Source organism: Thermothelomyces thermophilus, chromosome 5 (assembly GCF_000226095.1).
Source record: "Thermothelomyces thermophilus ATCC 42464 chromosome 5, complete sequence".
Taxonomy (NCBI): Eukaryota; Fungi; Ascomycota; class Sordariomycetes; order Sordariales; family Chaetomiaceae; genus Thermothelomyces; species Thermothelomyces thermophilus.
The window spans coordinates 4,135,617-4,160,949 of record NC_016476.1 but is presented as its reverse complement, the minus strand read 5'-3'; the positions used below and the strand labels follow the sequence as shown (position 1 = coordinate 4,160,949).

The 25,333-nt window shown below is 56.5% G+C and overlaps 9 protein-coding genes across 9 annotated transcripts; 6 read left to right on the top strand and 3 right to left on the bottom strand.

Moving 5' to 3' along the window:
- Positions 1-896: 896 nt before the first annotated feature.
- MYCTH_70142 (RTA1 like protein) lies at positions 897-2,314 on the top strand. Its single transcript, XM_003665606.1, has 2 exons — positions 897-1,402; positions 1,480-2,314. The coding sequence occupies exons 1-2, from the start codon at positions 1,165-1,167 to the stop codon at positions 2,208-2,210; spliced, it is 969 nt and encodes a 322-aa protein (XP_003665654.1). The 5' UTR covers positions 897-1,164; the 3' UTR covers positions 2,211-2,314.
- Positions 2,315-3,099: 785 nt separating this feature from the next.
- On the top strand, positions 3,100-4,047 carry MYCTH_2120439 (uncharacterized protein; the record flags this gene model as incomplete). Its single annotated transcript, XM_003665605.1, has 1 exon — positions 3,100-4,047. One exon carries the CDS (start codon positions 3,100-3,102, stop codon positions 4,045-4,047), a length of 948 nt encoding a protein of 315 aa, XP_003665653.1.
- Positions 4,048-4,744: 697 nt separating this feature from the next.
- On the bottom strand, positions 4,745-5,108 carry MYCTH_55985 (uncharacterized protein; the record flags this gene model as incomplete). The annotated part of the gene is made up of 2 exons (XM_003665604.1): positions 4,745-5,010; positions 5,075-5,108. The coding sequence occupies 2 exons, from the start codon at positions 5,106-5,108 to the stop codon at positions 4,745-4,747; spliced, it is 300 nt and encodes a 99-aa protein (XP_003665652.1).
- A 1,033-nt stretch (positions 5,109-6,141) lies between these two features.
- MYCTH_2112484 (uncharacterized protein) lies at positions 6,142-8,192 on the top strand (the record flags this gene model as incomplete). The annotated part of the gene is made up of 5 exons (XM_003665603.1): positions 6,142-6,249; positions 6,373-6,483; positions 6,544-6,619; positions 6,694-6,875; positions 6,942-8,192. 5 exons carry the CDS (start codon positions 6,142-6,144, stop codon positions 8,190-8,192), a joined length of 1,728 nt encoding a protein of 575 aa, XP_003665651.1.
- Positions 8,193-11,967: 3,775 nt separating this feature from the next.
- MYCTH_2309600 (uncharacterized protein) lies at positions 11,968-14,521 on the top strand. Its single transcript, XM_003665602.1, has 2 exons — positions 11,968-12,580; positions 12,646-14,521. The coding sequence occupies exons 1-2, from the start codon at positions 12,237-12,239 to the stop codon at positions 14,279-14,281; spliced, it is 1,980 nt and encodes a 659-aa protein (XP_003665650.1). The 5' UTR covers positions 11,968-12,236; the 3' UTR covers positions 14,282-14,521.
- A 1,085-nt stretch (positions 14,522-15,606) lies between these two features.
- MYCTH_2309599 (uncharacterized protein) lies at positions 15,607-17,812 on the bottom strand. Its single transcript, XM_003665601.1, has 3 exons — positions 16,758-17,812; positions 15,781-16,701; positions 15,607-15,723 (listed from the first exon to the last, which is right to left on the bottom strand). The coding sequence occupies exons 1-3, from the start codon at positions 17,436-17,438 to the stop codon at positions 15,697-15,699; spliced, it is 1,629 nt and encodes a 542-aa protein (XP_003665649.1). The 5' UTR covers positions 17,439-17,812; the 3' UTR covers positions 15,607-15,696.
- Positions 17,813-18,292: 480 nt separating this feature from the next.
- Positions 18,293-20,442, top strand: MYCTH_2309598 (uncharacterized protein). The gene has a single exon (XM_003665600.1). The coding sequence runs from the start codon at positions 18,498-18,500 to the stop codon at positions 20,040-20,042; it is 1,545 nt and encodes a 514-aa protein (XP_003665648.1). The 5' UTR covers positions 18,293-18,497; the 3' UTR covers positions 20,043-20,442.
- A 1,140-nt stretch (positions 20,443-21,582) lies between these two features.
- Positions 21,583-23,418, top strand: MYCTH_2309596 (uncharacterized protein). Its single transcript, XM_003665599.1, has 3 exons — positions 21,583-22,387; positions 22,444-22,515; positions 22,617-23,418. Exons 1-3 carry the CDS (start codon positions 21,668-21,670, stop codon positions 23,196-23,198), a joined length of 1,374 nt encoding a protein of 457 aa, XP_003665647.1. The 5' UTR covers positions 21,583-21,667; the 3' UTR covers positions 23,199-23,418.
- MYCTH_2309592 (uncharacterized protein) lies at positions 23,370-25,104 on the bottom strand. The gene is made up of 6 exons (XM_003665598.1): positions 24,822-25,104; positions 24,681-24,754; positions 24,422-24,608; positions 24,246-24,358; positions 23,462-24,160; positions 23,370-23,403 (listed from the first exon to the last, which is right to left on the bottom strand). The coding sequence occupies exons 1-5, from the start codon at positions 24,949-24,951 to the stop codon at positions 23,600-23,602; spliced, it is 1,065 nt and encodes a 354-aa protein (XP_003665646.1). The 5' UTR covers positions 24,952-25,104; the 3' UTR covers positions 23,370-23,403; positions 23,462-23,599.
- Positions 25,105-25,333: the final 229 nt, after the last annotated feature.

The following is a 25,333-nucleotide window of genomic DNA, read 5'->3' as shown; positions in this document are numbered from 1 at the left end:
ACTATCCCTGCAAACAAGGTGCGGATACAACCGAGGGGGGCAACACTTGATATGCGGCAGATGCGTGGTACACCACACGGCAGGTTTGCTTCCAGTTAACTCTCGGTAATCGGCCGATCGACCGGGAAGCGCGCCGTCCAGTCGGCGACTCCCGTGTTGGGTTCAGAAACGCCACGTTAAGCGCACGCGACAACGTGTGGCTCGATTTCCAGAAAATTTCGGAACTCCAGCTCGGGGAGTGGGGGGAGCGGTTCGATACTGGGAAGACTCTGCGTGTTACAAGTTGTTACACGACCTCCGGCACGACCCAATGCGCGGCGCGATCCGTCCCTGCGTGCTCCGTATTCTCGTGTCGCAGCGGTTCGGGTACCCTATTCGTCGTGTAGTGTAAGGAGCTTCGTTGTACCGAGGACAAAATGGTTGTGTAGATACGTTTGCTGCCTGGAGGAATGGTAGGCGCTGCCTCTTTACCGTCGGGGTCCCGGTGGAGGAGGATGCGGGTTAGTGGGGCACAACCAGCAAACTCACACCGGTGTTAATCTAATCGTATTCGGGTCAAGCTTGTATTTTCAGCAAATCATATCCCGTCGCGGAAGCTCAGCTAGGGCTGTTAATTATCACCCTACCGTGACCCCACTCGCGTTCGTACAAATCCGCCCACCTGGATGTCGGAGATAGCCCAGTACACTACGCGCCTCCCCGGCTCGCTCTCGGTTCAAAAAGTTCCCAGAAATCCACAGGTTCGAGAAACGGACTGCGACGCTGAATAATAATTAATGGATCCTTTTTGCACAGCCCGGATAGGCCGGGCTTGCTTACGCCCAAGGCCGTACCAGTCTAATGCGATTTCCTTTCTTCCGTCGAAGGCATCACACTCTTTTCTGCCTGTTCGTCTTGGGAGTTTCATCCAAATCACCCGGTCTCTCATTTTTCCAGTAGATATTTTCTTTTTCGCTTGAAGGCGAGTTTGACCCGGAGAATCGGCGGCTCTCTCTCTCTCTCTCTCTCTCTTTTGGGTTTAGTCACTCAACTCGCCGTCTCATCTCCGCTCTCAAAATCCAAACCTTATTTGGGTTTCCATTGGCCGGGCCAGATCGCGACGGCCGTCCCGTCTGATCCCGACCCTCCGATTTTCCCGCTGTCTGGTCTGATATCACCGGGGCTATGTCGACACAAACGCCTCCGCCTGGGTGGCGCCCTACCTACGATACCTGCCATGAGGTGTCACAACTCTGCCCCGTTCAAGCCACGACACTCGGCTACTATCCTAATGAGGGCGTCAACATCTTTCTCGCCATCGCATATGGTTTGGCCGCATTGGTCACCATTGTCATTGGCGTCTGGAAGAGGACCTGGGGTTACTCTCTCGCCGTCGGGGCCGGATGCATTCTAGAGTTCGCCGGTAAGGTCTCCCTTCCTCCTTCACACCGGCACCCCCGCCAGAAAAAACGTGTAGCTTTGCGTATCTAACCTCCGCAGGCTACATTGGCCGTATCCTTTTGTCCAAGAACCCCTGGAACGACGGGGCGTTCAAGCTGCAAATTGTCGCCATCATCCTCGGGCCCACCCTCATCTGCGTCGGCCTATATTTTACTCTGAAGCACGCCGTGCTCGCCCTCAACCGCTCCCTCAGCCGCGTCAAGCCACGCCTGTACCCCTTGTTCTTCGTCCCCGCCGATGTCTCCTGCCTTGTCATCCAGGCCATCGGCGGCGGCATTGCTGCGTCCGCCGGGCGAGACAAGTACGATCTTCTCCAGCACGGCAACAGAACCATCATGGCCGGCATCGTGCTCCAGGTAGTCGTCCTGGCTGCTTTCGGCGCCCTCGGGGCCGACTACCTGTTCCGGACCGGCCGGTCCTTCAAGAGCGGCGCTGTGGCGCCCGAGCACCGGGCTGGCGCAGCCCTCTGGGCAACTAGGAAGTTCCGCATGTTCTTGTGGGCCATCGGGATCGCTTACACCACCCTGCTGATCCGATGTATCTACCGTATCGCCGAGATGGCCGGTGGCTGGGGCAACCACATTATGCAGGACGAGCCCTCGTTCATCGTGCTCGAGTCCTTCATGGTCCTGATCGCGAGCGCCTTGCTGGCCGTGTTTGCGCCGGGCATCTTCTTCCCGCAGATGTCGCACAGTTATGTGGCCCCCGAGGACGAGAAACGGCCGCAGACCGAGAGCGACTCGGCCGGGACCGAGATGGAACATGTCTAGTCTAGCTGCGATAGCAGAGCATTGAAGATAGACCAGGATAGCAGGGCATTGGATGTTGCAGGATAGACGTCAGGGATGGCTATATAGGGCAGGGTTTGCTGTGGCTATTATGGCGGTTAAGGGCATCTTACAGTCATATAGAATTGTTGTTAGGACAGTCAGCTATTATACAGGTCTTGGCAAGTATAAATATACTTAAGTATTCCTGTGTATTTGCTTGACAGGGGGTCGTATTTACGTTAGAATTGCGTTGATTTGACTTACTTGTGCTAAACATATTTGCGTTGTCCAGAGCGCTGCATTAATTTAATCATAGATCACCCGATATTTGCCATCAAAAACCACCCGACTTGAGTCTCTCCATCTTCTCCAATGTCGACCGCCATCCTTCCTATGTTCTACCTCCTCCTCTCCCTCCTAATAACAAACCCCCTTCTCCCTCTCTCCCTTACTGTTTGTCAAAAAGAAAAAGGTGTCAGATAATACCATGCTTCTCCATAGCGGCGCTGCGATAGTTGACCTGTTGCAGGGAGAGGGGCAACTAAGAGACCTGGTGGTGGGAATCCGCGGTGAAAGGCGGGCGGTCGGGGGCCCGGCTGCATGACAGCAGGGTACGGCACACACACAGGCCATTCTTGCGTGACTAACTTGTCTGGGTCGAACGTGGGCTGCTGGCCAGTGCGGGAAACAGTCTCCAGGGGAGGTCAAAAATCCGCCAGCGGCACGCCAGCGAATTTCGGGTCGTCTAGTTAAAACCGAAGTGCCCCTCACGACTTCCTCAAAAAGAGAGCCTATATCATTCTCCAAAGACCACTCGTCACTCATAGCTTTTCTCTTCTAGCTACCGTACTTTGTCTATGCTTTGCTTCATCCACGCACGCGACGGACAATGCACCTCGACCATCCTGTTAACCAGTCGCTCCAACAAATCGATGAGAACTCCTGGCTCTTTGGGGACCGGATCCTCCTTACACGGCAGGCCTCGCCTCCGCCTGACCGCCCATCCTGGGGGGATGGGAACGGACTTTACTACGTCGTTTCCGAGCCGCCCAGCCCTCTGCCTCCGTGTCGACCGTTGCCAGCGGACAGCCACATCCAGAAACTTTATGATGCGGGCGGCGTGTCGGCGGTTTGGAGGGTTGGCGATGCCATCTGCAAAGCCAAGAAATACTCGGATCCGAATATGACGTGGGAGCACGTTACGTTGGATCATCTCCACAACAAATGCCCGCTTGGACAGCTCAGCTTTGCCGTCCCGAACGTCATTCACCATGTGCAGAGCAAGGACCGTTACTTCATCATCCAGAGCCGTATACCTGGCAAGACCCTTGCTGAGGCCTGGCCTTCGATGGACGAGAGCACGAAGGAGTACTACGTCTCACGGATCGCGGGCATCTGCACGGAGCTGGCAGCTTGGACAGGCGATGGCATTCATGGTGTCGACGGGCGGAATCTGTCAGATCTCTATCTCACTCCTCTACACGGCATCGAAGACATGAGTCCCCAAAATCTCCTCAGAAACTGCGCCAATTTCGGGATGGATTGTTCCCAGTTCGTCTTTTACCATTGCGATCTAGGGCCCGGGAATATAATAATAGATCCTGGAGAGAGATCTTTCGGTGTGGTTGATTGGGAAATGGCTGGGTTTGTTCCTCGGGAATGGATAAGGACAAAAGTCCGCGTTTCAAGCGGATTGGATCTCCATGGCGACGACGACGAGTCGAGACAGGATTGGAGGAGGCGGCTTCAGGGACGATTAGGGCAGGACGGCTTTCCCGAAATTGCGGATAGGTGGATGGATTGGTTTATGAATGATGGAAATCAAGAAGTGAAGTAGCGGAGGCGTACTTGTTAGAGTGGAAAATAAGATGTCCTGTCAGTGGCCGAATGCCCGTTTCTTGACTTATCCTTCCTCCTCTTCCCGCCCTTTGGCACTATAAATGAGGTGTCTGGAGTAACGCCTTACTACTTAGCGTTGCTCGACTGGCTGTGGCATTGCCGGCTTCATTATTGCCAAGATACCTACCAAGTACCCGAGCTTGCGTTCCATTCTCACTGGCCAGCTTGAAGGTGCAATACCTTCTCTGTCGTTAGGGAAAAAGTGGGCGATACAAATCGAGCATACCGTCAAGGAACTCCATCGCCATGGTGTTGTCTGGGGGGATGCAAAGCCCGACAATGTTGCTATCGACGTTGACGACAATGCTTGGGTCCTCGATTTCGGGGGCGGCGGCACACCGGGCTGGACGGACCCCGTCGACGTACGAGACAGAAGAGGGCGACTTAAACGTTGTCGCGAGGATAGAGACAGAGCTGTTGTCCATTGAGAATGCTAAGTGAAGAAGGCTGCAAGATAGAACCCAGAGACCAGGTGGTCGAGAATGAGGATCCGCACTCCAAGCCCAGGCAGGGAAGTGTGTTATGTTGTTGCTGGGAAGATGAGCAGGGAGGGTTGTCAGGAACCTCCTTTTTCCTCTGTGTCCTCTGCTGTCTGGTTCCAAGGCTCCGCATCTCTTCATCCCAATACTTGTCGATTAGAACCCCTGTCTCTCGACCTGCGCCTTTGCCACGGCAACGGTCGCCTCGGCATCGGGGTCGACAAAGCCACAGCCGTTCTTGCCGTTCTGGAACTGAGCAGCCTCGGCCGAGCAGACGCCCACGCCGTTCGCATCGGCGCAACACTGCGAGCTGCAGTCGGCGTCGTTTACGCACCCGCTCGTGATAAACTGTTGGCCGTTAGCCGCACCGACGTTCCTGGCGCCGGCGTTGTTTGGAGTGATGGACATGGAGGAGAGGGCGACTGTGAGGTTGACGGCATCCAGAGTCGGTGCCTGTTCGATACGAGCAGGAAGAAGAAGTCCTACAAACCAGCAACGCCGCGGCGGTAAGGCGGACCATTTTCTTTGATTCTGGATAATGAGCTGGTCAACAGCGACGACTCCAGGCCGTGAGAGAATTGAACGGGGGCAACGAGGCAGTTGGAAACCGAAGCAATCCGAGGAATGTGAGATGACCGCCAACATCATCACAGATCAATTGAATACTCCATTTTATGGCCCGTTTTCGAAGGGATACAGAATAGCCATTTTTGGTTCTCCAATCTTGTCTGTTGCCGATCGCTCCGTCAGAAAGCGCATCCTGGTGTAATAGGTCGCCGTGACCGATATCGTCTCGGATCTTGCCTGCCAGATTCGCATCGAACAATTAAGGGGTCAACTTCCACTGTCAAGTCCATCGGCGGATAGTGAGGAACGTTATTGTTCGATTCACTTTCGTGGCTCGTTTCTGGCAAATATGCTTAGGCAGCGTGGTCGCAAAGACAACTTGGAAACGTTTGATCGCCCACGAACGTTCATGTTCTCAGGATAGGGGCTTGCATTAACCGGGGAAAGTTAAACCGACTTGATGTGAGCTGGAGCACAACTATAGTAGAATGACAAGTTGACAGGGCCGGGTTAGAGAGTGAGATGGTCGCCTCCATGGTCCATGGTAGCGATGGAAGGCGCGTTGGTTTTCAAGTTGAGTTTTGCGAACTACATGCCTGAGATATGAGGATTCATTTCAATCGCTAATTCTCGTTTCAGGCAATTATCCAACATCTGTACGGAAATGGTAGGTGCTTACTTGAATCTTAGCAGCGTCGAGAACTAGCTCTATCCCCATCGTGCGGGCAGTTTAGGGGTAAGAGCGACCTTAGCTCTCCTTCTCTCGCAGTGAGCGTTTTGACACTGGCAGTATCCTTTCCTCCACTTTTCAATTAACTTTCCCGAGGGCAACGCCAAACATTTAGCAACCACAGTGTTGAAGTCCTTTGTCCTCAATCTGCCACGACCGAGAATAATGAAAGTTTCGCTTACCCTATTATGAGTTTTGTACCATACCAGAAAATCACATTTTTGAATGCCAGCGCCACGAACCTGATTCTCCCATCATGCCGCTCAGGATCGACATTTCCGACGTCGCCATTGAGAAGACCGAAGCAATTCACCAACTCCACGTTTGGGGCGTCAAGACCTCGCGATGGAAGAACAACTGTATCGTGTGCGGGAAGGATACAGACGAGTCCAAGATCCGTTGTAACTGCGGAGAAGGTTTCTTTTGCAGTGAAAAGTGCCAGAAGTACCCTTTCCTTGCCCCTAAAACACAGTGCTCCATCTTTCAGAAAACTCCGCTCAACTCTCGCCCCAGTCCCAACCATCGACGCGCGGCCGTGATGCACTCGGAAGCACCCAGCCTCGATCTCGTCTGGGCAGAGATCAGGGATGACCACATTGTTATCGACCATCCTTCGTTTAAAGACTGTTTTGGCTATCCCGGCATCGGCTGCTCTTAGCTCGAGCTCGCCGTTATAAATCCCGCCATGGAGGACAATGACCTTCTAAACAAGCTCGGGCATGGCATCGCTATTGGTAAGTTGCTCTTCGTGTCAACTGAATGTTTGCTCGGAACACGTAGTGACTCAGATGCTTTCTCGATGCGGCAGGCTTCTCTCCTACGATGATGGACCCGGATTCGGTCGTCGACACCAAATGGCGCAACCAAGCGCTGACAGACATATTAGGGCCGGGCCATAAGGTACTGTGGCCAGGACCTGTCATCTTCTTCTCGTACGGATATGACGTGAGCGACTATGTTAAAGTCGGTCCGAACCAGCCAGACGTCGCAGTGAGCGGGGCCGAGGCGGGCATGACCCAACACGAGATCTGGAGAGAGCTGGACATGTTGCGCTAGAAGCACAACCGTTTCAGATCACTGTGGGAGACCGATCATGGAAAGGGAAATGACATGCAAAACGAAGGCAACGACTCGTGCTCGGTAGGCGAGATGGTATGGAAGTGGAAAGTCAAGGAACGCGGCACATCCATGAGGGTCCTCGACCTGAGCCGCCGCGACCTCAGCGCAATTCTTGACTACACCGCCTACTCGCAGCTGAACCCCATTCCCTCCAGTTCCATGTTTGCCGGAAGCAATGCCTTTCATTGCGTTCACGTCCTGGACCTCAACAACCCAGGCTACAGCCTTAAAAACCTCTGGACGGAGATTGACCCAGCCGCCCCCCTGATTGCGAGCAAGATACCAAGAGGGGTGCTCACCTTTCAGAACCCCCGAGGTGATAATCTCAGTTTCTACTTTGTGGGCCTCCCCACCTGGCCAAATCCCCTCCAAGCCATGCTGGGAGCTTTTGCCGTTGGCCTGCCATGGCTGATCCACTATTCGATGGACATAAACCCGCCCTTTCGCGGCAACATGCCTCGCGCCACCCGCTGGCCTCTGGCGGACCTCCTCTGGTCGATAGACTTCCCCAGCCACGACTCCGCAAACAGGGCAATGTTAGAAGCAGCAACGAAAGCCGACGCCGACCCCTACACGGGCGAAGACAGAGACGTCCAACAGGCATCAGCGCCCTCACTACGGCCACCAGGAGGAAGGGGAAGTGACACCACCGACGCCGCACCGCTCCTCCACATCTACCGCCCTACGCACGCCTGCGACTCGATCACTGTGGTGCACGCGCTGGGCGCCGAGCTGCGGCCCGACCACGTGCGCGCCCTATACAAGTACCTGCGGCACACGCGGCCGACTCTCTGGTCGCGGCACGGCGCCGACGGCTTCGAAAACTATTGGCATGTGTACGCGCGTGTCCACCTCCGCGGGGAGGCGGCGACGACGGCAGCTGCCGAATCCCCGTACGCTATCACGCGGCGGGCAGAGGAGAAGGTGCAAGAAAAACAGGAGCGGAAGGGGAAGGGAAAACAAGAGGTTGGTGATGAAAGGAACGGCGGGGGATGGCGGAACGATCCCATGCTCGCCCGCATCATGGCACATATGACGCTGGAGCGGTTCACTGGCGAGGACGCGGTGAAGTCCGGGGAGCGCCGGGCGCAGATCGAGAGAAGAAGGCGCGCTCTTTTGAAGGTCATTGAATGGTGGCGGACCAAGGGACCAGGGAGGGAAGGGCCACCGGCTGAGGGTGGTCACTGACTTCGCCTCCTTACAGTGCCTAAACCTAAGCGAGGTATCTAGCTTGACATGTAGCGGACAGAGCCACCTGTCTATGCCAGCGACTCAAACTGAATCTTGAAGCCTGAAGTTAGGAATAATTAGGGCTGGGAAGGCGGTGAGACGCTGACTCGCAGGTGCCTGGCACCACCTGCGTTATTAATAAACATACCTAGCCTCCATAGCGCCTTGGAAACCGCCTCACCTTACTCGTCGGCTTTGGTGTGGATGCTGAAATGTGATGGCCGAGAACTGGAAGGTGATGAAGCTCCCTTGCAACCATCAAGGCATCATTGATCTGGCCATGCGGAACATGCTCACTATTAAGACCAGTCTAAGCCTTCGATTTAGAGTATCTGGGCAGAGATAGCCCATTGTCAAATCAAGAGTTACTCAAATGTTGATTTCCTTGGACTGCCCAACTAGAGATATAATGGCACGCCGAATGGGTAATCATTCTCGGCTTACGGCTCTTTCAAGTGCTCCAATCCTGGTGGGTATGCATCGGTCTCTCGGTGCGGACGGAAATGACCCGCATCCATGCCCCTGGTTGGTGTAAACAAATTAGACCAACCATTTTCGAGGCGAGTGGCTTTGAATGGGGAAACCTTTAGTCTCTGATCAGGTGTCTAACACATGGCCACAGAAGTGGTGATCCTGAGCGTTTCTCCATTGTGACGATGTGGAAATGAGTCTGTGGCTGGCCTGTGAAGTCCTCGTCGTTAGAAGTGCGACCTGTGTGGAATGACGCCGGCACCAGTAGGCAGGGTCTGAAGTGGGACAGCAGTGCGTAGGGCTAGCTCTGCTTATTAATAGGCGGCAGCACTGGCTTCGCTACATCCCGAGAAGGCACGTGCCATCAAGATGCCACCCCACACCACCTGCAACACAGAATTGTGCCTGCGCCTTGCAGGAATGGAGCAAAAGTTCGAGTCCTGTCAAATGCCCAGCAAGGAGACTCAACACGTAGCAGGGACAAAGGATGGGGTGGTAAAATAGGGATCATAAACGTGTGTGTATGGCTATCTTGACAATAATACCAAAGACTTGCCTGATTAGGAAGCCCGGGAAGATGGAGGAAGGTCCGTTTGGAGATTAGAGGCAAAGGGATTTGGTTGTTAATAATGATAATATATGGCGCCGCCGGTGCTTCGGTGCTGGTTTTTATCGGACGTGACGCACAGCCTTGTTCCGTTTGCCGACTGGCGGTGGTCCGGGAAGGTGAAACTCGGACATTTCCTGGGCATTTCCTAGGCCTAAGGGCACGCCCTGTGTTCTTGCTTGCTAAGCAATACACCGCTAGCCACGGCGGTCGCGTTCAGTATTGATCGAGAGTGTGACCACGGCAAAGAACCAAAACTGGTTCGTAGATGTCGGAGCGGACAACCCTGAATCAACTACCACGGCGGAGGCCCTGACAAGATGTTCGAGTGCAAATCTAGGTAAGACGTGAAGCTGTCGGGCCCACAAGGTGCTGGCCCCCTACAGACCGCCCTGTAGTGCATCCGGCCACGTCGTGGTTTTATATTCGATCTTGGGCTTGGGTCTTGCCTGCAACACTACACAACATCGTGAACGGCGCATCTGACAGGTCCGTGTGCCCTCGTCACCTGGCCGCGACACTGCCCCCTCGGCCATGCATGTCGCAGAATCCAGGCCCACCGCACATCTGGGCAGCTCTCTGCCTTCAACTTACCCAAGTACATACATACACCCATTCCATTTCCTCGTCTACCGCACACCGTAGTCCGTTGTGTAGCAGTAACATCGGCTTCAAACCTCACAGATGCCCGAAACTTCTGGTATGTGCAAAGCATCTGGGGGGTATGCTTTCGTGCCGGCTTGTACCGACGCAATCTGCTAACTCAAAGTACCTGGGCTTGTCTGTGTGTAATCAGCATGCTTCTCATGGGTAAGGTCAGCGTCCCAGGTGGGCCCGTGGGTCTCCATCATCCATGATGACGCAATGCGCTGGCTGTTGGTCGCTCAAAAGACCTGGCCATGACACCCAACCTCGCCGACACCGCCGCTGATCAGTTCGATCCGATATTTGGATGTCCGTCTCACTGTGAGCATCTGGCCTCTCATTTGTTAGACAGGCGCGTTCCAGGGTGAAGAGAAAGCAAACGGTATTTAGCCCCAACGCCACACCGCACCACGATGCAAGACAGTACCGTTGAATGTCTCTTCTTTTTTGTAGACGCGCACGCGCCTGTCTTGCGATGAAGCAGCATTTTGTCGCACTCGACCCCGCAGTCTCGTTGTTGAGAGTTGAGTGAGTCGATCCGCAACCCAACGGCACAGCCGGATCGACTTGCCGTGCCCTTTGAGTACTCGGTTGTGGTCCCCACTAAAAGGGGCGACTTTCAGGTACCCGGCAGGTGCAGCTGCATTCAGAAGCCAGCACGCCAGGTACCCGGCAGCTGCGCGAGAAACCGGTGGGACTGGGAGCGCAGGGGGAGCAGAAGAGACGGACGGAGAAGCGTCTAGGCCACACAAACCGGGCCGCACTACGCCGCTACGTAGCCGAATTGGCGCGGTTTTCGGGGCACCCAACACACCGTGACCCTGTCTCGTCTGACTCAGACGACTCTTGGATTGTGCAACTATTACCGCACTCGGCGTAACAAAACGCATCACACCTCCGTTGGAGCTGCTCTTGCCTTTCAGCCTCCCCTTCAAAGCCAAAGCCCGTCAAGCCACTGAACCCCAGCCGAGCTGGCTTAGGCTGCTGTTTGAAGTGGGTAAACCTGGAAACAAGGACCTACACAGTAGTGTATTTTGTGGCGGGGAAAGCCCAACCTCCAGGGCCGCTAAACCCATCTTGGAGCTCTTTCTGCCCCTCTTTCCTCCCCCATTACTCCATGGATTTACAGAGTACTCTTTCCTCGCCGGAGGCTTGGGTCATTCAAAAGGATGCTTGACAGCAGGAGCTATTCCACGAGTTTCTCCTTGCCAAGATTCCATACTCGTACCTCCCTCTGGCCGGAATCGTGGGTCTGACTCGAATTCATTCACACACAGTCGGGTCCTAGGAACCCGCGCACTGCTGCGAAGTAATCTGTAACTACTTGACTGTCCGCACACAATCTGCAAACGGCAACTGCCCTGAGATCGCGGGCCCGAGAGCGCCTTGGTTGGCCGTTAACGTCGTGTGCCAGTGAGCAGGAGGGTAGCTCGGCTGCTGCGGCTCCCGGCTGACGGGATCAGACGCTGTCGACACCCATATCTCGGGCAATCGCATAGCATCCCCTGCGTCTCGCCGCACACCTTGCCACAGCGCACGCTCCCTTACTGCCTGCCAAACCCGAAGAGGGGACCCGACACCTTCGGCCAGACTTTTGTTAACTTCCTTCCTTCGTGTGACGTTTTTTTTTCCTTGCTTGGCGCATCATCTCTCGACGGCAACCAGCGTGGAATGCGTTTGCTGGCGATCGACTTCCCTCACAGTACGGCCTGTCCCTGTCCGCCCGCCCCAGTAATCCCCACCGGGAACCGGAACCTGGAACCTTTGGCTCCATCCGGCCTCGCCATCTTTTTTTCTTTTTCACAGCAGCCCAACCGTGCGACAAACACTTTGCCAGCCCGCTCCTGCAATCCTCGCGCGCCTTGCCGTTGCGGCTAGGACACGGCGAATGAGTTGCTCTCGGCGCCCAGATTCCGTTTTGCATCCTCGGACTTGATCCCTCCTCTGCGTCCGACCTTCCAAAATTTGCCCCCTCTACCGTCGTCGCAATCATTCCCAAACACAACCCCCCGCATTTACCCCTGCAGCGGGTTTGGCCGTCTCAGCCTCGCCAGGCGCCCACCCATATCTAGTCGCCTCTCGACCCCGTTGCAGCAACCCCACGGTTCTTTCAAACATCGCGCGCGCATAGGCTCTCGACGATGGCTGCAGCATTTCGCCCAGTTAACAGTCCGCTGGCGACGGGAGAAGCCGCTAGGGACACTCTATCGACGTCACCAATGACGCCACGACCAACCACCGCGCCGACCCAAACGACGAACCGCTTAGATGAGTCCACAATGCCCACTCGCGCGAGCTTCGGCACCGGTGCCTTGGCATCTCAGAAGCCCCTTCCGACGTCGCCCTTTCCAGAGTCGGTACAAGTGCCCGAGCCCGGGACAACCGCCCCAAAAAAGGAACAGACACAGCCCCCGAAGGCGTCCAAAGATCCTGATAATGTGGACATGGAGGAATCTGACGGGGATGCGCATGCCGCCGATGACGCTCCTGCCTCGGAAGACGAAAGTGTGAACGGAGATGGCACAAAATCCAAGAAGAAGAAGTCACAGCGGTTCTACTGCACTGACTATCCGCCTTGTAATCTAAGCTTCACCAGGAGTGAGCATTTAGCGCGGCATATCAGGTAACGCCCAGCTCCCCCGGAAGACAACGCTGGACTGACGCTGACGGCGATGCTTGTTTCTTTAGAAAACACACCGGGGAACGCCCTTTCCAATGTCACTGCTCCCGACGCTTCTCCCGACTTGATAACCTGCGACAGCATGCCCAGACCGTGCACGTAAACGAAGATATCCCGATCGACTCGCTCGCGGCTACCGGAACACGGTTCCAGAGACAGATCAGGACCGACAGGGTGCGCCAACCAGGTAGGACCAGGGCCTCAACAGCGGGCAGTGTCGGACCCGGCGGGCGAGGTCATTCAAAGTCACTATCGACTTCTAGCATCACCAGTGTCAGCTCAATCGCTTCGGGCTACAGCGTGAGCGATGCTCGGCGGAGGCCGCCACCTCTTGTCATGGCAGATCCCCGGTCTCGAATGTCGCTTGAATCGTATCGTGGCCCCGACGGCCAATACTACAGAGCACCTTCACCGGGAGACTTCAGCACTCCCACTTCAGCTACTTTCTCTACGGGCCAAAACAGCCCCCGATGGGGACCAGTCATGTTACCCGGGTCATCTCACTCACGAGCACACAGCATGTACACCCCCGGCTCTAGAACGCCCGGCCGCCGCCTGAGCGTCCCCTCCGGTGGCAATCCTTTCCAGTCGCCTCACGGTGCCGGTGTGAGGGCTCCGATCCTTGGCCCCTCGATGTTGAACTCGTCCAACTCGGGCGCATTCTCGCCATCGCAGAGCAGTCTTCTGGCTTCACCCACAACATCGACAGCGACTTGGTCCCGCCGAGACTCCACGTCATCGGCGGCGGACGAGGCATGGCGCAGACGAACATGGCACCCCGATACACGCGATTACAATGGGGCAAGCAGGCTGAGTCAGGTCATCACTCCGTCACAGTTCCCTCCAGACACCGTCACTCTCCCCCCTCCCAACACTGGGGGCCAACAACAAGGACAGCCATTGCGCCTTCCCGGCATCGAATCTTTTGACGAGTTCACACGACTTGCACCACCCCCACGAAACCCCTCCCCGATGATGATTGATTCGGGGATCTCCAGGCCGCCCGCGGGATTCCAAGCCGGCGGGACCGGCACAGAAGACCAGCGGAGTCGCGCGTCCCAGTGGGATTCGAGCTTAGATCGTGGGTTGAACAGATTAGATATCAATACGCCGCCAAGAGATGGCGCAGGTGCTTGGGCTAGCGAGGCGAACCAGGCGCTCCATGCCCGGGCTGAACAGACCCGGGTGAGGTTCGAACCCGAGGTCAAGCCCTCACCGGCGGTGCACCCTCCGGTGGCACCGACGACACCTCCAAACATTTTCGGACCTCGGCACCAACACACTGTGTCGGCGCCTTCCTTTAACACACCGCGCGAGTCTAGGCGGCATGGATGGTATAACGGTCCAGTCTCCAGCTATCCTACGGGTGAAACGATACATGAAGGCCGTTCCCACGTCGACCGTATCGTTCACCCTAACGTCAGCTCCTTCCAGGGCTTCCCAGTTCGCGATCAACAGCCTGTCATCCACCAGCATCAACCGGGCTCCCCGATGGAGCGAACTGAGCGAGTAGAGCGGGTCGAACGGATGGAACAGATTCCTGAGCGATCTCCGAATCAAGGAGGTGAACCAGAATCTATGAGGCGCCTGGAGGCACTTGTCGCCGTTGCCACCGGCCAGAACAACGCCGCAACCGCTTATTGAAATGCTTGTGGTTTGCGCCGTTGCTGCATCAGGATTATGATCAAACATACGGGTACCTCCCGTGAGTTCAGCGGCGCCCGAGATGCTCCACACTCTGCGCCCGGTTGATTTCCTCTCAGGATATGCGATCATTCGCTGGCATATGATATCACCACGAGCCTCGACGCTCTTTGCATTTTCTCTCCCTTTTCGAAACGTGCAGGCTGGGACAGGCTACTTTTGGTCGGAGTTGATTTAGATCGGTTTTGTTTTCCTTGTTAATTTTCCTTTGTCGCAATTTCTCGTCTTGTGATGTTTCCGAGTCTATCTTGAACCTGTGATGCAACGACGTTTATCATCTAGTTGTTTTTCTACCTCCTCGCTCATCTCATATTTTATGACGACGAAACGACAGAATGGAACCAGGCCATAGGGATACCCAACTCTCAACTCGGCGGGGCGGCTCGATATGTTTTTTTCAGACGGTTGGTTAGCGGGGGGTTATGGGATCTTGCATTCTTGGGTTTGCTTTTCAGGGGTGCTTGGGTCGGTGCATAGTTGGGTGATGGGGCGACACTTGGCATGGAAGAGTTGAGAACACGAACAAACCTCTGTTCTGGGATTAGCTTCCAACATCCAGTCATACTTCAAATGACCGTTCAATTCAGACGCGTTGATCTTGTGTATCTTGAATGTGTCTTCTTTCAGCGAAACTCGGGGGCGGTTAGTGCTGCATGTTTTGCACACGCTTGGACTCTCCTTTCGGTTGAAACTCTGTAGCCGCTGTAATATTGGAGTTAATATCTCTTTAGCTTGCATGGTAGGTCACATTTTCCAGACTTCTCTTGCCTTTCTTAGAAATCTTGTCAAGCAGAGCATTTGAGAATCTTTATCTGTTTCCTGAGAAGGATAGTGCGCCCAGTGTACCGATCCGCGGAGTAAACGCCAATGTGTTAATCAGCAGTGATCCCACGTCTAATAATTACAAGAGCTATACAAAATGACGAGATATCCAAAACATTATGCTGCGAAACTACACGGCTGATGTTATGCGTTGCCTCTTAAAAGGCCAACGCCCAGTCCGTGGGGTCGCTGGACTCGCCTCCCTCGGCCGGGTTCGCCAACAAGCAAGCAAGGGCGTGTTTCTGATTCGCATACCCTACGGCGCCACGTCGGCCTCGAAATGTAGCTGAGTAGGTTGCAGCGCGGCACACAAACTCGAGAGCCCCAGCTATGCAGTCTGTTCAAGGACAACATGCTCCTTGACGGACTGGGACGGTGGCCCCTTCAATGGCTAGGCGGCAGCATGGCATACATCCTTTACGCGCCCGGGGTCCTGCTACTGAACCAGGAAGCAGGCATGCCGCCTTTTTTTTTCTAAAAAAAAGAGGACTGTGTAAAGAGGTTCCTTCTGTTCTATGACCCTCTTATTCGTCTCACACATCCAACATACTCCTGATCTGCTGTGGCGGCTGGTTAGTCGAGCCCAACGACGATTGGCCGGTCAAGGTCCTCGTTACATTTGGCGCGCTATTGGGGGTGGGCTGGGCGCCCCTGACCGTTTCGGTGTAAGAAGGGGGTGGGCCGTCCTTCATCAACTCTTCGCGCCTGCGGGCGGCGGTGGCAGCTGAATTCTGCGCCGCTATGGGGTAGAGAAGGCCGGCGGCAAGTTCCGCTGTGCGCTCCTCCCGTCTTCTCTCCGATCTTCCGGTGTATGGCTGCATTGGAGGGCGGGTCACCCTGGGGGATGCGAGTGGTGGGGAAGAGATGGGGGTCATGTCGAGAGGCACACCGAGCCCTTCATGCTGAGCGTCGGCGCCGCTCACCGTGGCTGACGCGGCCGGCTTGGTGCCGTGGACTTCGCGGACATTGCGCATCAGGCGTTCGCGCATGCCCTCGTTGGGATCCATATATTCGCCGTTGACGCGGCGCCACCACGACGGTTTAGGAACAATGCCCATTTCTCTGTTGAGCACTTGGTTCCGTTCGCGGCGCTGGCGCTGCAGCTCTCGGTCTTCGTTTGGGTTGATGAGCCCAAACACGATTTGCACCACGAGGATGAGGAAGGAAGGGGTGTATCCGCCTACGAAGATGGCTGCGTCGTTGCCACCAACCTTGACGGGGCCGTACTCGAAGCGGAAGGCCACTAGGATTTGGTAGGCGATGAGAGCGGCGGCTAAGGGTATGATGAGAGCGAAACGGAGAGGTGTGTAACGGACAAATCCTATGATGCGGTTGAAGATGCCACGGTTCTGAGGGCAATAATATTTAATCGAGTGCCGCAGGGAGAACACAGTGACCAACCAGCAGCCGACGAGCATGAAAGCCCCGGCCTTGAACCGGGAATCGGTAGCGCTCGGTGCAGCTTCTAGGAGAGTCTGTTCGGGGGAGCGTTGATGCTGGATGGCCGACCATTTCCGCGGAACAATCATGAAGAAGTTCTGCGAGAGATCTGGGTGAGCTTACGGGCGGAAGAGATTGGGCATGCGGAGCGTACCAGCCAGAGGAAGAGGTAGAAGAGCAACGGCAGGTAGAGCTCTACCCTGGCCCGCCTGTCGTCCTGCCGCAGAGTAAAGGGGTCCGGATCGATAAACTGGCGCTCCATCCAGCTTCCCCAGTGCCGCACAGCTTCCCAGACAAGGGCGACAGTGCCCATCTGCATCAGATACCAGAAGAAGGTGGTGAGGATGACTGGCAACTCGGGGAGATAATAGCGGTCGACGTCGATCGAGACGAAGAGACTGACCATGGCAGTGGCGCACACGAAGGAGGCCCAGTACCACTGCCATCTTCGTCCGATGGGGTAGAAGCGCTTCTCTGCCGGGAGGTGGAGCCTTCCGTGTTTATGGAGGTTGACCAGCGTCAGGATAAGGGTGATGCCGAACAGAACGGCATAACCAATGGCAACGCCGCCGCGCTCCCTGATGGACTCGGTGGGGGACCAGCATTTTGTCGCGTTGAGGAAGGTGCCGTTCGGGAAGACGTAGGCGGGCGTGTAGGGGGGGAAGGTAAGAAAACACCACGAGCCGTTGGACAGGGTCCCGTTCGAGAAGTAAGTGTAATTCCAGTGCTCGAGGGTTGTGAGATTGAAGTGGACGTTGTCGATCACGGTATCGGTGAGATTGCCGGAATTGCCTGGCGGAAAGCTGAGGGCTTCGCGGGCTTCTAATAAAGACATCTTGGGAGGTGGACAGCAGCGGTAGTGAACAGCGGCCGTGGGACGTAAGAAGCCGGGGAGGAAACGGCGCTGCGTACGAGAGAACTGGGCGGTCGAGAAAGCGAAGGAAGGAATAAAGCGATTGAGCGATTGAGCAATCGAGCAACCGCATTGGCGCAAGCCGTCGCAGCCAAAGCTTAGGGCATTTCGAGGACCGGGACGCGGCTCTGACGATCGATCTCGACAGGTAAGAAGAAGTGCCCGGATCTTCTTCGGCTGCCGCAAAAGACGAGATCGAGTCCGGGGGTGGCGCGCGGCGCTTACTTGCAAACCATTTGTTCGGCGCGGCGGCGAGCTCTCCTGCCGAGCCTTCCGCTCCTTCCGGAAAGTTTAATCGCTCAAGTGGGGAGTGGCCAAATGCAAGGCGCCGCAAGCTGCACTGTACCTACCATGTAATTGGTAGTTATACTTTTACTACTAAAGAACACTCGACTTCACATCCAATTTTTAAATTCCACCCCAGGTCCGGACAAGACGTCGAATTGTCACAATATTTCTTTCCTTCTTTTCTGGGATGCCCTATCGTCATTCAATAATCGGGGTCAAAGGACGCCAATTCATTTGTACAATCCGAACACTGGGAAGTGATAACCCCAATGTCAAGTTATTCTATCGACAACATGGAGTAAGCGGAGAGTGAGATTTCTCCCGAGCAAAACGTCATCAACGTACACAGTACTGTGTTCGTGACTGTGATGACCTCACTGACCAGCGGTGCAGCAGGGCTCTCAGCGCACAATCGCGGTAACCTGCGGGTCCCGCGGGGCAGTACGTACAGTACGGATCCGTACTCCGTACACTACACTATAACTATGCCGGGCGGCAAGCAGGGATCCACTGCGGATTGCACCTGGCCAGACCAACGCCCGGCCTTCCGAGCCTTCAGGGTCGCGTCCCGACAATTTGGCCTCAGCGCGCGGCGGGTTCTTGGCGCCAGCAAGCAGCAAACCGGCAGGACAACCCTGACCAGCGTCCTCGGTCGCCGCGAAGAACGACGGCAACAAGCTCGCAACCGCCAGGATGAGCACGCAAACAACGCCGACCGGCCCCGCCACGCTCGACGACAGCGAGCCGTCATACATTGACTACGAGACCTTCCTCGATCCCTCCTTCACCCCCGCCTCCTTCGCCAACACGCTCGTCCTCGCAACCAACAACCCGTCCGACACGCCCCTGGACCTCTCCACCCCGCTCTCGCGCGTGCTCTTCGACATCCAAGAGATCGACTCGCACATTGACTCGCTCACCACCCGCTCCGCCCTACCCCTCCTCCAGTACACCCAGGACAATGCGGAAGCGAGCAACCACATCCTCACCCAGTTGCAAACCCAGATCACCGCCCTCAACGACAGCTACGCCCAGCTCGACCGCGAGGTCACCCAGAAGCATGCCGAGGCAGACCAGGTCCGCGCCGTCGCTTCCCGCCTGTGGGACACTCTCCGTCTCGCCCGCGCCGTCAGCCGCTGCCTGCAACTCGGCCGCCGCCTCGAGGCCCAGCATGCCGAGCTGATCGGCACCGCCCCTGCTGCTTCTAGCAGCACATCATCATCATCATCATCATCATCAACAACAACAATAACAACAACGATGACGACGACAAGTGCGACTGCCTCTGGCCCCGGGAGGGCCGGCGGTGGCAGCAGCCGGGAGGACCATCGCGCGCTGGTGCGGTGCGCGCACACGCTGCTCGCGCTGCGGGAGGTGTTTGCGGGCGCTGGAACGCCGGGGGCCGAGGGGTACGGCCTGGACCGCGTCGGGGTGGTGCGGACGTTGCGGGAAGGCGTGGTGGGCCCGATCGAGCGGGCGGTGCGCGAGACGGCCGAGCGGGTGGTGAGGGAGTTCTCGATGATGGGCGGCGTCTCTTCTTCTACCTCCTCCTCCTCCTCCTCCTCCTCCCTGTCCATGTCTGCCGCGACGTTTGCGCAATTGGAGGAAACCAAGGCGCGAACGGTGTCGGCGCTCGTGGCGCTGTGGCTGCTGACGCCGGCGCCGACCAAGAGTGGGGAGCGCTGGGTGCCTTCGTTGATGCTGCAGGCGCTCGAGGGCTATCTGAGGTTGGCGCTGCAGAGCAGCATCGCGGGGCTGTCGCGGGCGCTTGCGACGTTGCCGAGCCTGGAAAAGACGTTGGCCGAGGTAAGCGCGCGGTGCCAGAACGTCGTGGCGCTGGAGGCCGTCTTGGAGGGAACCAAGCCGCCGGCGCATCCGGGCGTGCCGGCCAAGCAGGCGGCGCAGGTCGGGGGAAACATGCTGCAACCGCTGCTGACGTACCTCGAGACCGGGTCGTTGGCGAGCTACTACTGGAGAACCATGGCCAGCAGTCTCGCGCCGAGGGTGCAGGAGATCATCGCTAAGGGGGGAGTCTCCGCGCGGACGCTGAGGACCAACCGGCAGAGCGTGGGCGACGCCATTAGAGAGTGCGTGGCCAGAGGCAGTCAGCTGCCCAGCGCGGTGGCCGCAGCCGCCAAGGGGACCTCGAGGGCAAGTGAGACGAAGGAAGGCGGGAAACATTGGGAACGCGAGGTCGCTGTTATGGTAGCCAGTGTCGTCAACAACCTAGGAAGGTGACGACACAAGGTCTAGAAAAAAGCACCGATGGGAATGGACTGACTGGCGTCGTTTTATCGAGCCCACGTCTACAGTGATTATCGGTTATCCTGATTAACAACTCCCGTGTTCCTTCCCGTGTTCCTAGTCTGCGACTACCAGCATGATAGGAGAGCGGAGCATCATGTGAACGATATCCTCAGTATATGCCGTGCTTGTCAAGCGCGTTCTCTAGCCTTTTCCGTTTCTCAACTGACCCCAGGTCTGTATTCATTAATGGGTGACGAAATACGTCTTGATGCCAGAGTATCACCAGCTTCAGAATCCCCGGTTCTCCCAATCTGCCAATCCTCTGCTTCGCTTCCCCTCAACCTTCGACGCTTCTTCTGTTTCTTAACATTTATGAACTGGTCCCCTTATGATTATTGTACTACCGAGAGGTAACTGTTCTTCCTCTCCGTCCCTGTCTTGATATTCTCTGTGGTACCAAAGGCAGTAATTAACGCGTGCTCCGCCTCTATCGGCAGAAGAGACACCTAATTAAACACACGCCGACTACTTGAACGCTTATCAACTAGTAGTCTATTGCCAAGTCATCGGGGACGGAGCAGGTCACTTCACCTTCAGGGTAGACTTTGTGCTAAGTAGCCTCTTGTTGCTGGTTGGGGTACGATTCATGTAATTATGTCCTGCTAATTTGTGCCACCGGTAAGCATTAGTCAAGATGTCCTGCAAGCGCCAGCTCCTTCGGACACTTCTGGAGGAAGAGCAAGGCTCGACTTCGTCCCCCCCCCTTCCCCCAAACAACTTGTCCGGCGAGTCATGCTCGAACCACTCCACGCCCCTTGCTGCATTTATTTACATCGTGAATTTTGCCGTTCGCATCTAGTCAGGTTAATGAATAAATTAGTATTAAGTAGGTATTCTCGTGCGTGGCGTAGATTATCTCCCCAAATGCCCAAAGTTGCAACCCATGGAAAACAAGTTTGGATGAGTTCACGCTGTCTGGAAAAAGACAAGTCTCTCCAACGGCAACGGCCGTTGTGAACCGGAGTTGGAGTGCCCGACAACACTCGATTTACCCGGGTAACACTGCCAGAGCAACCAGAACCCCAACTTTCCCCGCACGATCCGCACCTTGGGCAATGTTGGAGCTTGTCCTTCTCCTTCCGCAAACCAGACGCCCGGTTATTAGATGTTATGGTGGGGTCGACGGCAATAAATCAACTTCCCCGACTCCTCCTTGCTAGGCCAAAGTTCCGTCTCCCTGCATACACAACACGTGGACACTGGGTGCCTGCATGCATCAGTTCATCTCTCCCCGGTACAATGCCATGCCTCCGACCTGGGTGCCCCCCTCCTTTCCCCCATATGTTCCCCGGCCCGTGGGTGCGGGAGAGCAGCCCAAAAAAAAAAGGGGGGGGGAGGGGGGAAGGGCGGATGAAGCATAAGTCTGCGCGGCATCCCAACGGTTGACCTCTCTCACGGCCAACCCCTGAGACGGTGTGGATGTGCCTCTTGTCTCTTGGCTAGTTCCTCTCAAAGTAAGAAGCGGTTGAACAACCTCGTCCACCGACACCCTCAAGTCCTCTTGCACAGAGCCAAGAAAGAAGACAACGACAAGAACAGGGAGACAAAGAGACACAATGAGCGACCCAGCCCCTAAGCGCCCCTTTTCAAAGGTGAGTCAGCCGCTGCCGATTGATTCCGGAGGTTGGAGAGAGGAGAGACTCGCCCTCGCTGACCCATTTCGTCTCTTCCGCCCACGCCTCACCCAGGTCATCATAGTGGGCGCGGGCCCGGCGGGGCTGCTGCTGGCCCTGCTGCTCTCCAAGAAGGGCATCCCCGTGCACATTCTCGAGGCGGCGGCGGAGCTGGACCAGCAGCCGCGGGCGGCGCACTACGGCGCGCCCGCGATCCCCGAGTTCCTGCGCGCGGGCATCGCCGAGCGCATCCGCGAGCGCGGCATGGTCCTCGACACCATGTGCTGGCGCGCCCCCGCCGACAGGGACCACGCTTACATCGCCGGCTTCGACGCTCGCCGGGTGCTGAGCGACGTCGACGGCCGCGGCACCGACCTGCGGACGCACTGCCTCGCGCTGCAGGAGCTGGACGCGCTGATGCTCGAGGAGGTGACGGGCCGGTACGGCGGCCTGATCGAGTGGGAGCACAGGGTTGTCAGCGTCGGCCAGGACGCCGACGGGGCCTGGTGCGAGGTCGAGGTCGCCGGCGGCAGGGGCGGGAAGAAGGTGGTCAGGGGCGATTATGTGGTCGGTTGCGACGGCGCGAATAGCACGGTGCGCAAGTCGCTGTTTGGAGACGAGTTCCCTGGGTTCACGTGGGATGCGCAGATTATTGCTACCAACGTGAGTGTGAACGCTGGGGTCTCTGCGTAACAACGGCGGCTGACGGTGACATTCAGACGTACTACCCCTTTGCGGAGAAGTTCGGCTGGCAGGATGCCAATTTCATCATCCACCCGGAACACTTCTTTGTGAGCAGCCCGACTTTTATCACCACCACCCCTCCTCCTTCCCATGCGTACTTGCCTTCCGGCGTACGGTCGACCGGGCCAGACAGCTGACAGAACCGCAGATGGCGGCTAGGATAACCCGCGATGGCCTCTATCGCATCACGTATGGCGAGACACCGGGTCTCTCCCGCGAAGAATACCGAGAACGCCTGCCCTGGAAATTCGAGACCATCCTCCCCGGCCACCCTAAGCCCGACGAATACAAAGTCATCAACTTCTCCCCCTACAAGATGCACCAGCGGTGCGCCCCCAAGTTCCGTGTTGGCAGGGTGCTCTTGGCAGCCGACGCGGCCCACCTATGCAATCCCTGGGGTGGACTTGGCATAACCGGCGGCTTTGTGGACGTCGGCGGGCTGTACGATTGCCTTGCGGGAATCTGGGACGGCAAGGCGGACGAGTCAATCCTGGATCTGTACTCGGAGAAGCGGATAGAGAAGTGGAAGACCATCATCAACCCGGTCTCGTCCGAGAACTTCAGGAGGGTGTCGGACAAGGACCCCGCCACGAGGTTCGAGAGGGACGAGTTTATGCAGATGTTGAAGAAGGGCGAGACGGACGAGGCTTTTCTGAAAGAATTGCTGATGGGCCCGATGGAGGTGCGGTACGATTTCACCCAGAATTATAAGGATGCGGCGAAGATATGAGGGGTTCCGGTATCGCAAGATTCGGCGAACCTGAGAGCTGGCGAGGCGTATCGTGTTGTGGTCGGTCTGTGTTACTGAGTTAGAAAGTCGGCAACCTGGGTGCGGAGCCCAATCTTGAGAACCTCGACCTCAGGGTTTGAAGACTTTTACTCTTCTCTCTAGTCGCGTCCGGACGTTAGGTTGATATGCTTCGCCCCTTTCGTCGCTGTACTATCGTTAGTTAACATGTCTCTTGGCGGGATTGCCGACGGGAATGCGCCGACCTCTCTGAGAATGTCGGTGATGACCGATGCCAAACTCCATATCAACCCAACCCAACGAGCTCTGCGTCTTCAGTAAAACGGGTGGGGAAAAAAAACCCTCCCCGTTCGTTGATAGAAGTGTTTTCTCATTGCACTGCTTCATACCCACGTTCGCTCCCTTACGGGTTCCTTTCCGATATCTTCTCCTCCTCCGGCGCCCCGGTACTGAAACTCGGGTCGATAATGTGGCGGTGCACCGGAACGCCTATCGTGAGTTCCCACGGTCTCAGCCAACCCGATATCCGCCTCGTCCTGCGCGACGACTTCGTACCGACCGGCGCCTAGCGGCCGTGCCTCTGCCGGCCACTGCTGCACTTCCAGTCCAATGCCCTCCTCCGCTGACGCGTCGTCCTCCCTGAGCCGGGCCTTCCGCCGCTCCGCCTGCTCCGCCAGGAGCACCTTCTTAACCTTGCGCATCTTGTAAGCAATGTAAACGGCCATGACGACAGTGACGGCAAAGGCGATGGCAAAGACAATGTTCTTGGCCGAGTTGTCGGGCTTGTCCTGTAGCAGCAGCACGCCGAGGTAGACGAGAAAGATCTGTTTCGGGAGGGTGACGAAGGTGGCGAAGGCGTAAGACCAGAAGTTCACGCCGCATGTGGAGAAGACGGCAGTGGAGAAATGGGAGGGGATGGCGGAGAAGCGGATGACAAGGACGATCTGGGGAAGGTAAAGAGTTGGAGCCGTTAGCGGGCATGGGGAAGAGTCAAATGGGGTGAGAGAGTGGAACACGTCGCAGCCATACCCAGAAGCCGCCATCACGGGTCAGGCGGGCAAGCGCGCCGTAGTTGAGGTTCGTCCGCTCGAGCTTCTCGGCTTTGCGGCGGAACATGTACCTAAAGGCGAACCAGGTGCACACTGCGGCTGTGTGAGAATCGCGATCCGGACTGACGTTGGGTCGTAGGAAGGACTGGTCCATACGTTCGCCCAGAAATGTTCCCGCCGCCACAATCCCGAACCCGATCCATAAGCCGTATACCACGCCACAGAGAAGGGCTATTATTTCGTGCCCAAAAAGAGGAGGGAAGGAGATGATAACCAGGATGGCAATCGGTATGAGCCAGCCGGCTGGGAGATCGCGCACTTTCTCGGACCAGGGTCGAAGGGTCTGTCAGAGCCCATCGTCAGCGCGTGCTGAATCTCGCCGCAATTTCGCAAGGGTTTGTGGATTCTGGCATACGGCAACCACTTGATCATGCTTGATGGTTATGATGATAGTCAAGACGAGGGCAATAAGCGCGACGATCCAGCATGCTGTCGGAGTTGGGCATTAGCGGCTGTGTCCCTTGGATAATTAATCGAGGGGATGCAATGTCCATACCAAGGTATTTAGGCGCCAGAAACAGCCTTTTCCAGTTGACTGGCTGGTAGTCAGTTTCGATCTCGTGCAGCTTCTGTGATTGCCGACGGGTCATCATCTCGATGTCGTCGCCGTCCCTCACGGTGGCCATCAAGCAGGCGTTCGCTCATCAACACAGCTGCCGAGGCGCCTGGTGGAGCGGAGGAGCGATTGGGGAGATCGAAGCGAGACTAAGGTCGCTGTGCAGTTAGTCGAACCCAAAGGGAAAAGGGAATCGGGAAGCATTGGCAGTGAGGCAGATACGATGCGGCAGTGCAGAAGGAGGGAGCAAGCCAACGCCCAAACGGGTAACGATTGGAGTGTGTGTGGGTTGCGGCTTCGTCAGCCAAGCGCGGCAAATCGATTGGCGAAAAGCTTGTCTGGTCTGTGCCACAGGGGCAGGGGTTTAGTGTGCCTGAAAGAAGGGCCAGGAACCCGGCACCGCTCTCTGAACCCGTGCATTCGAGCTCTAACTACTCCGTACGTCCGTACTT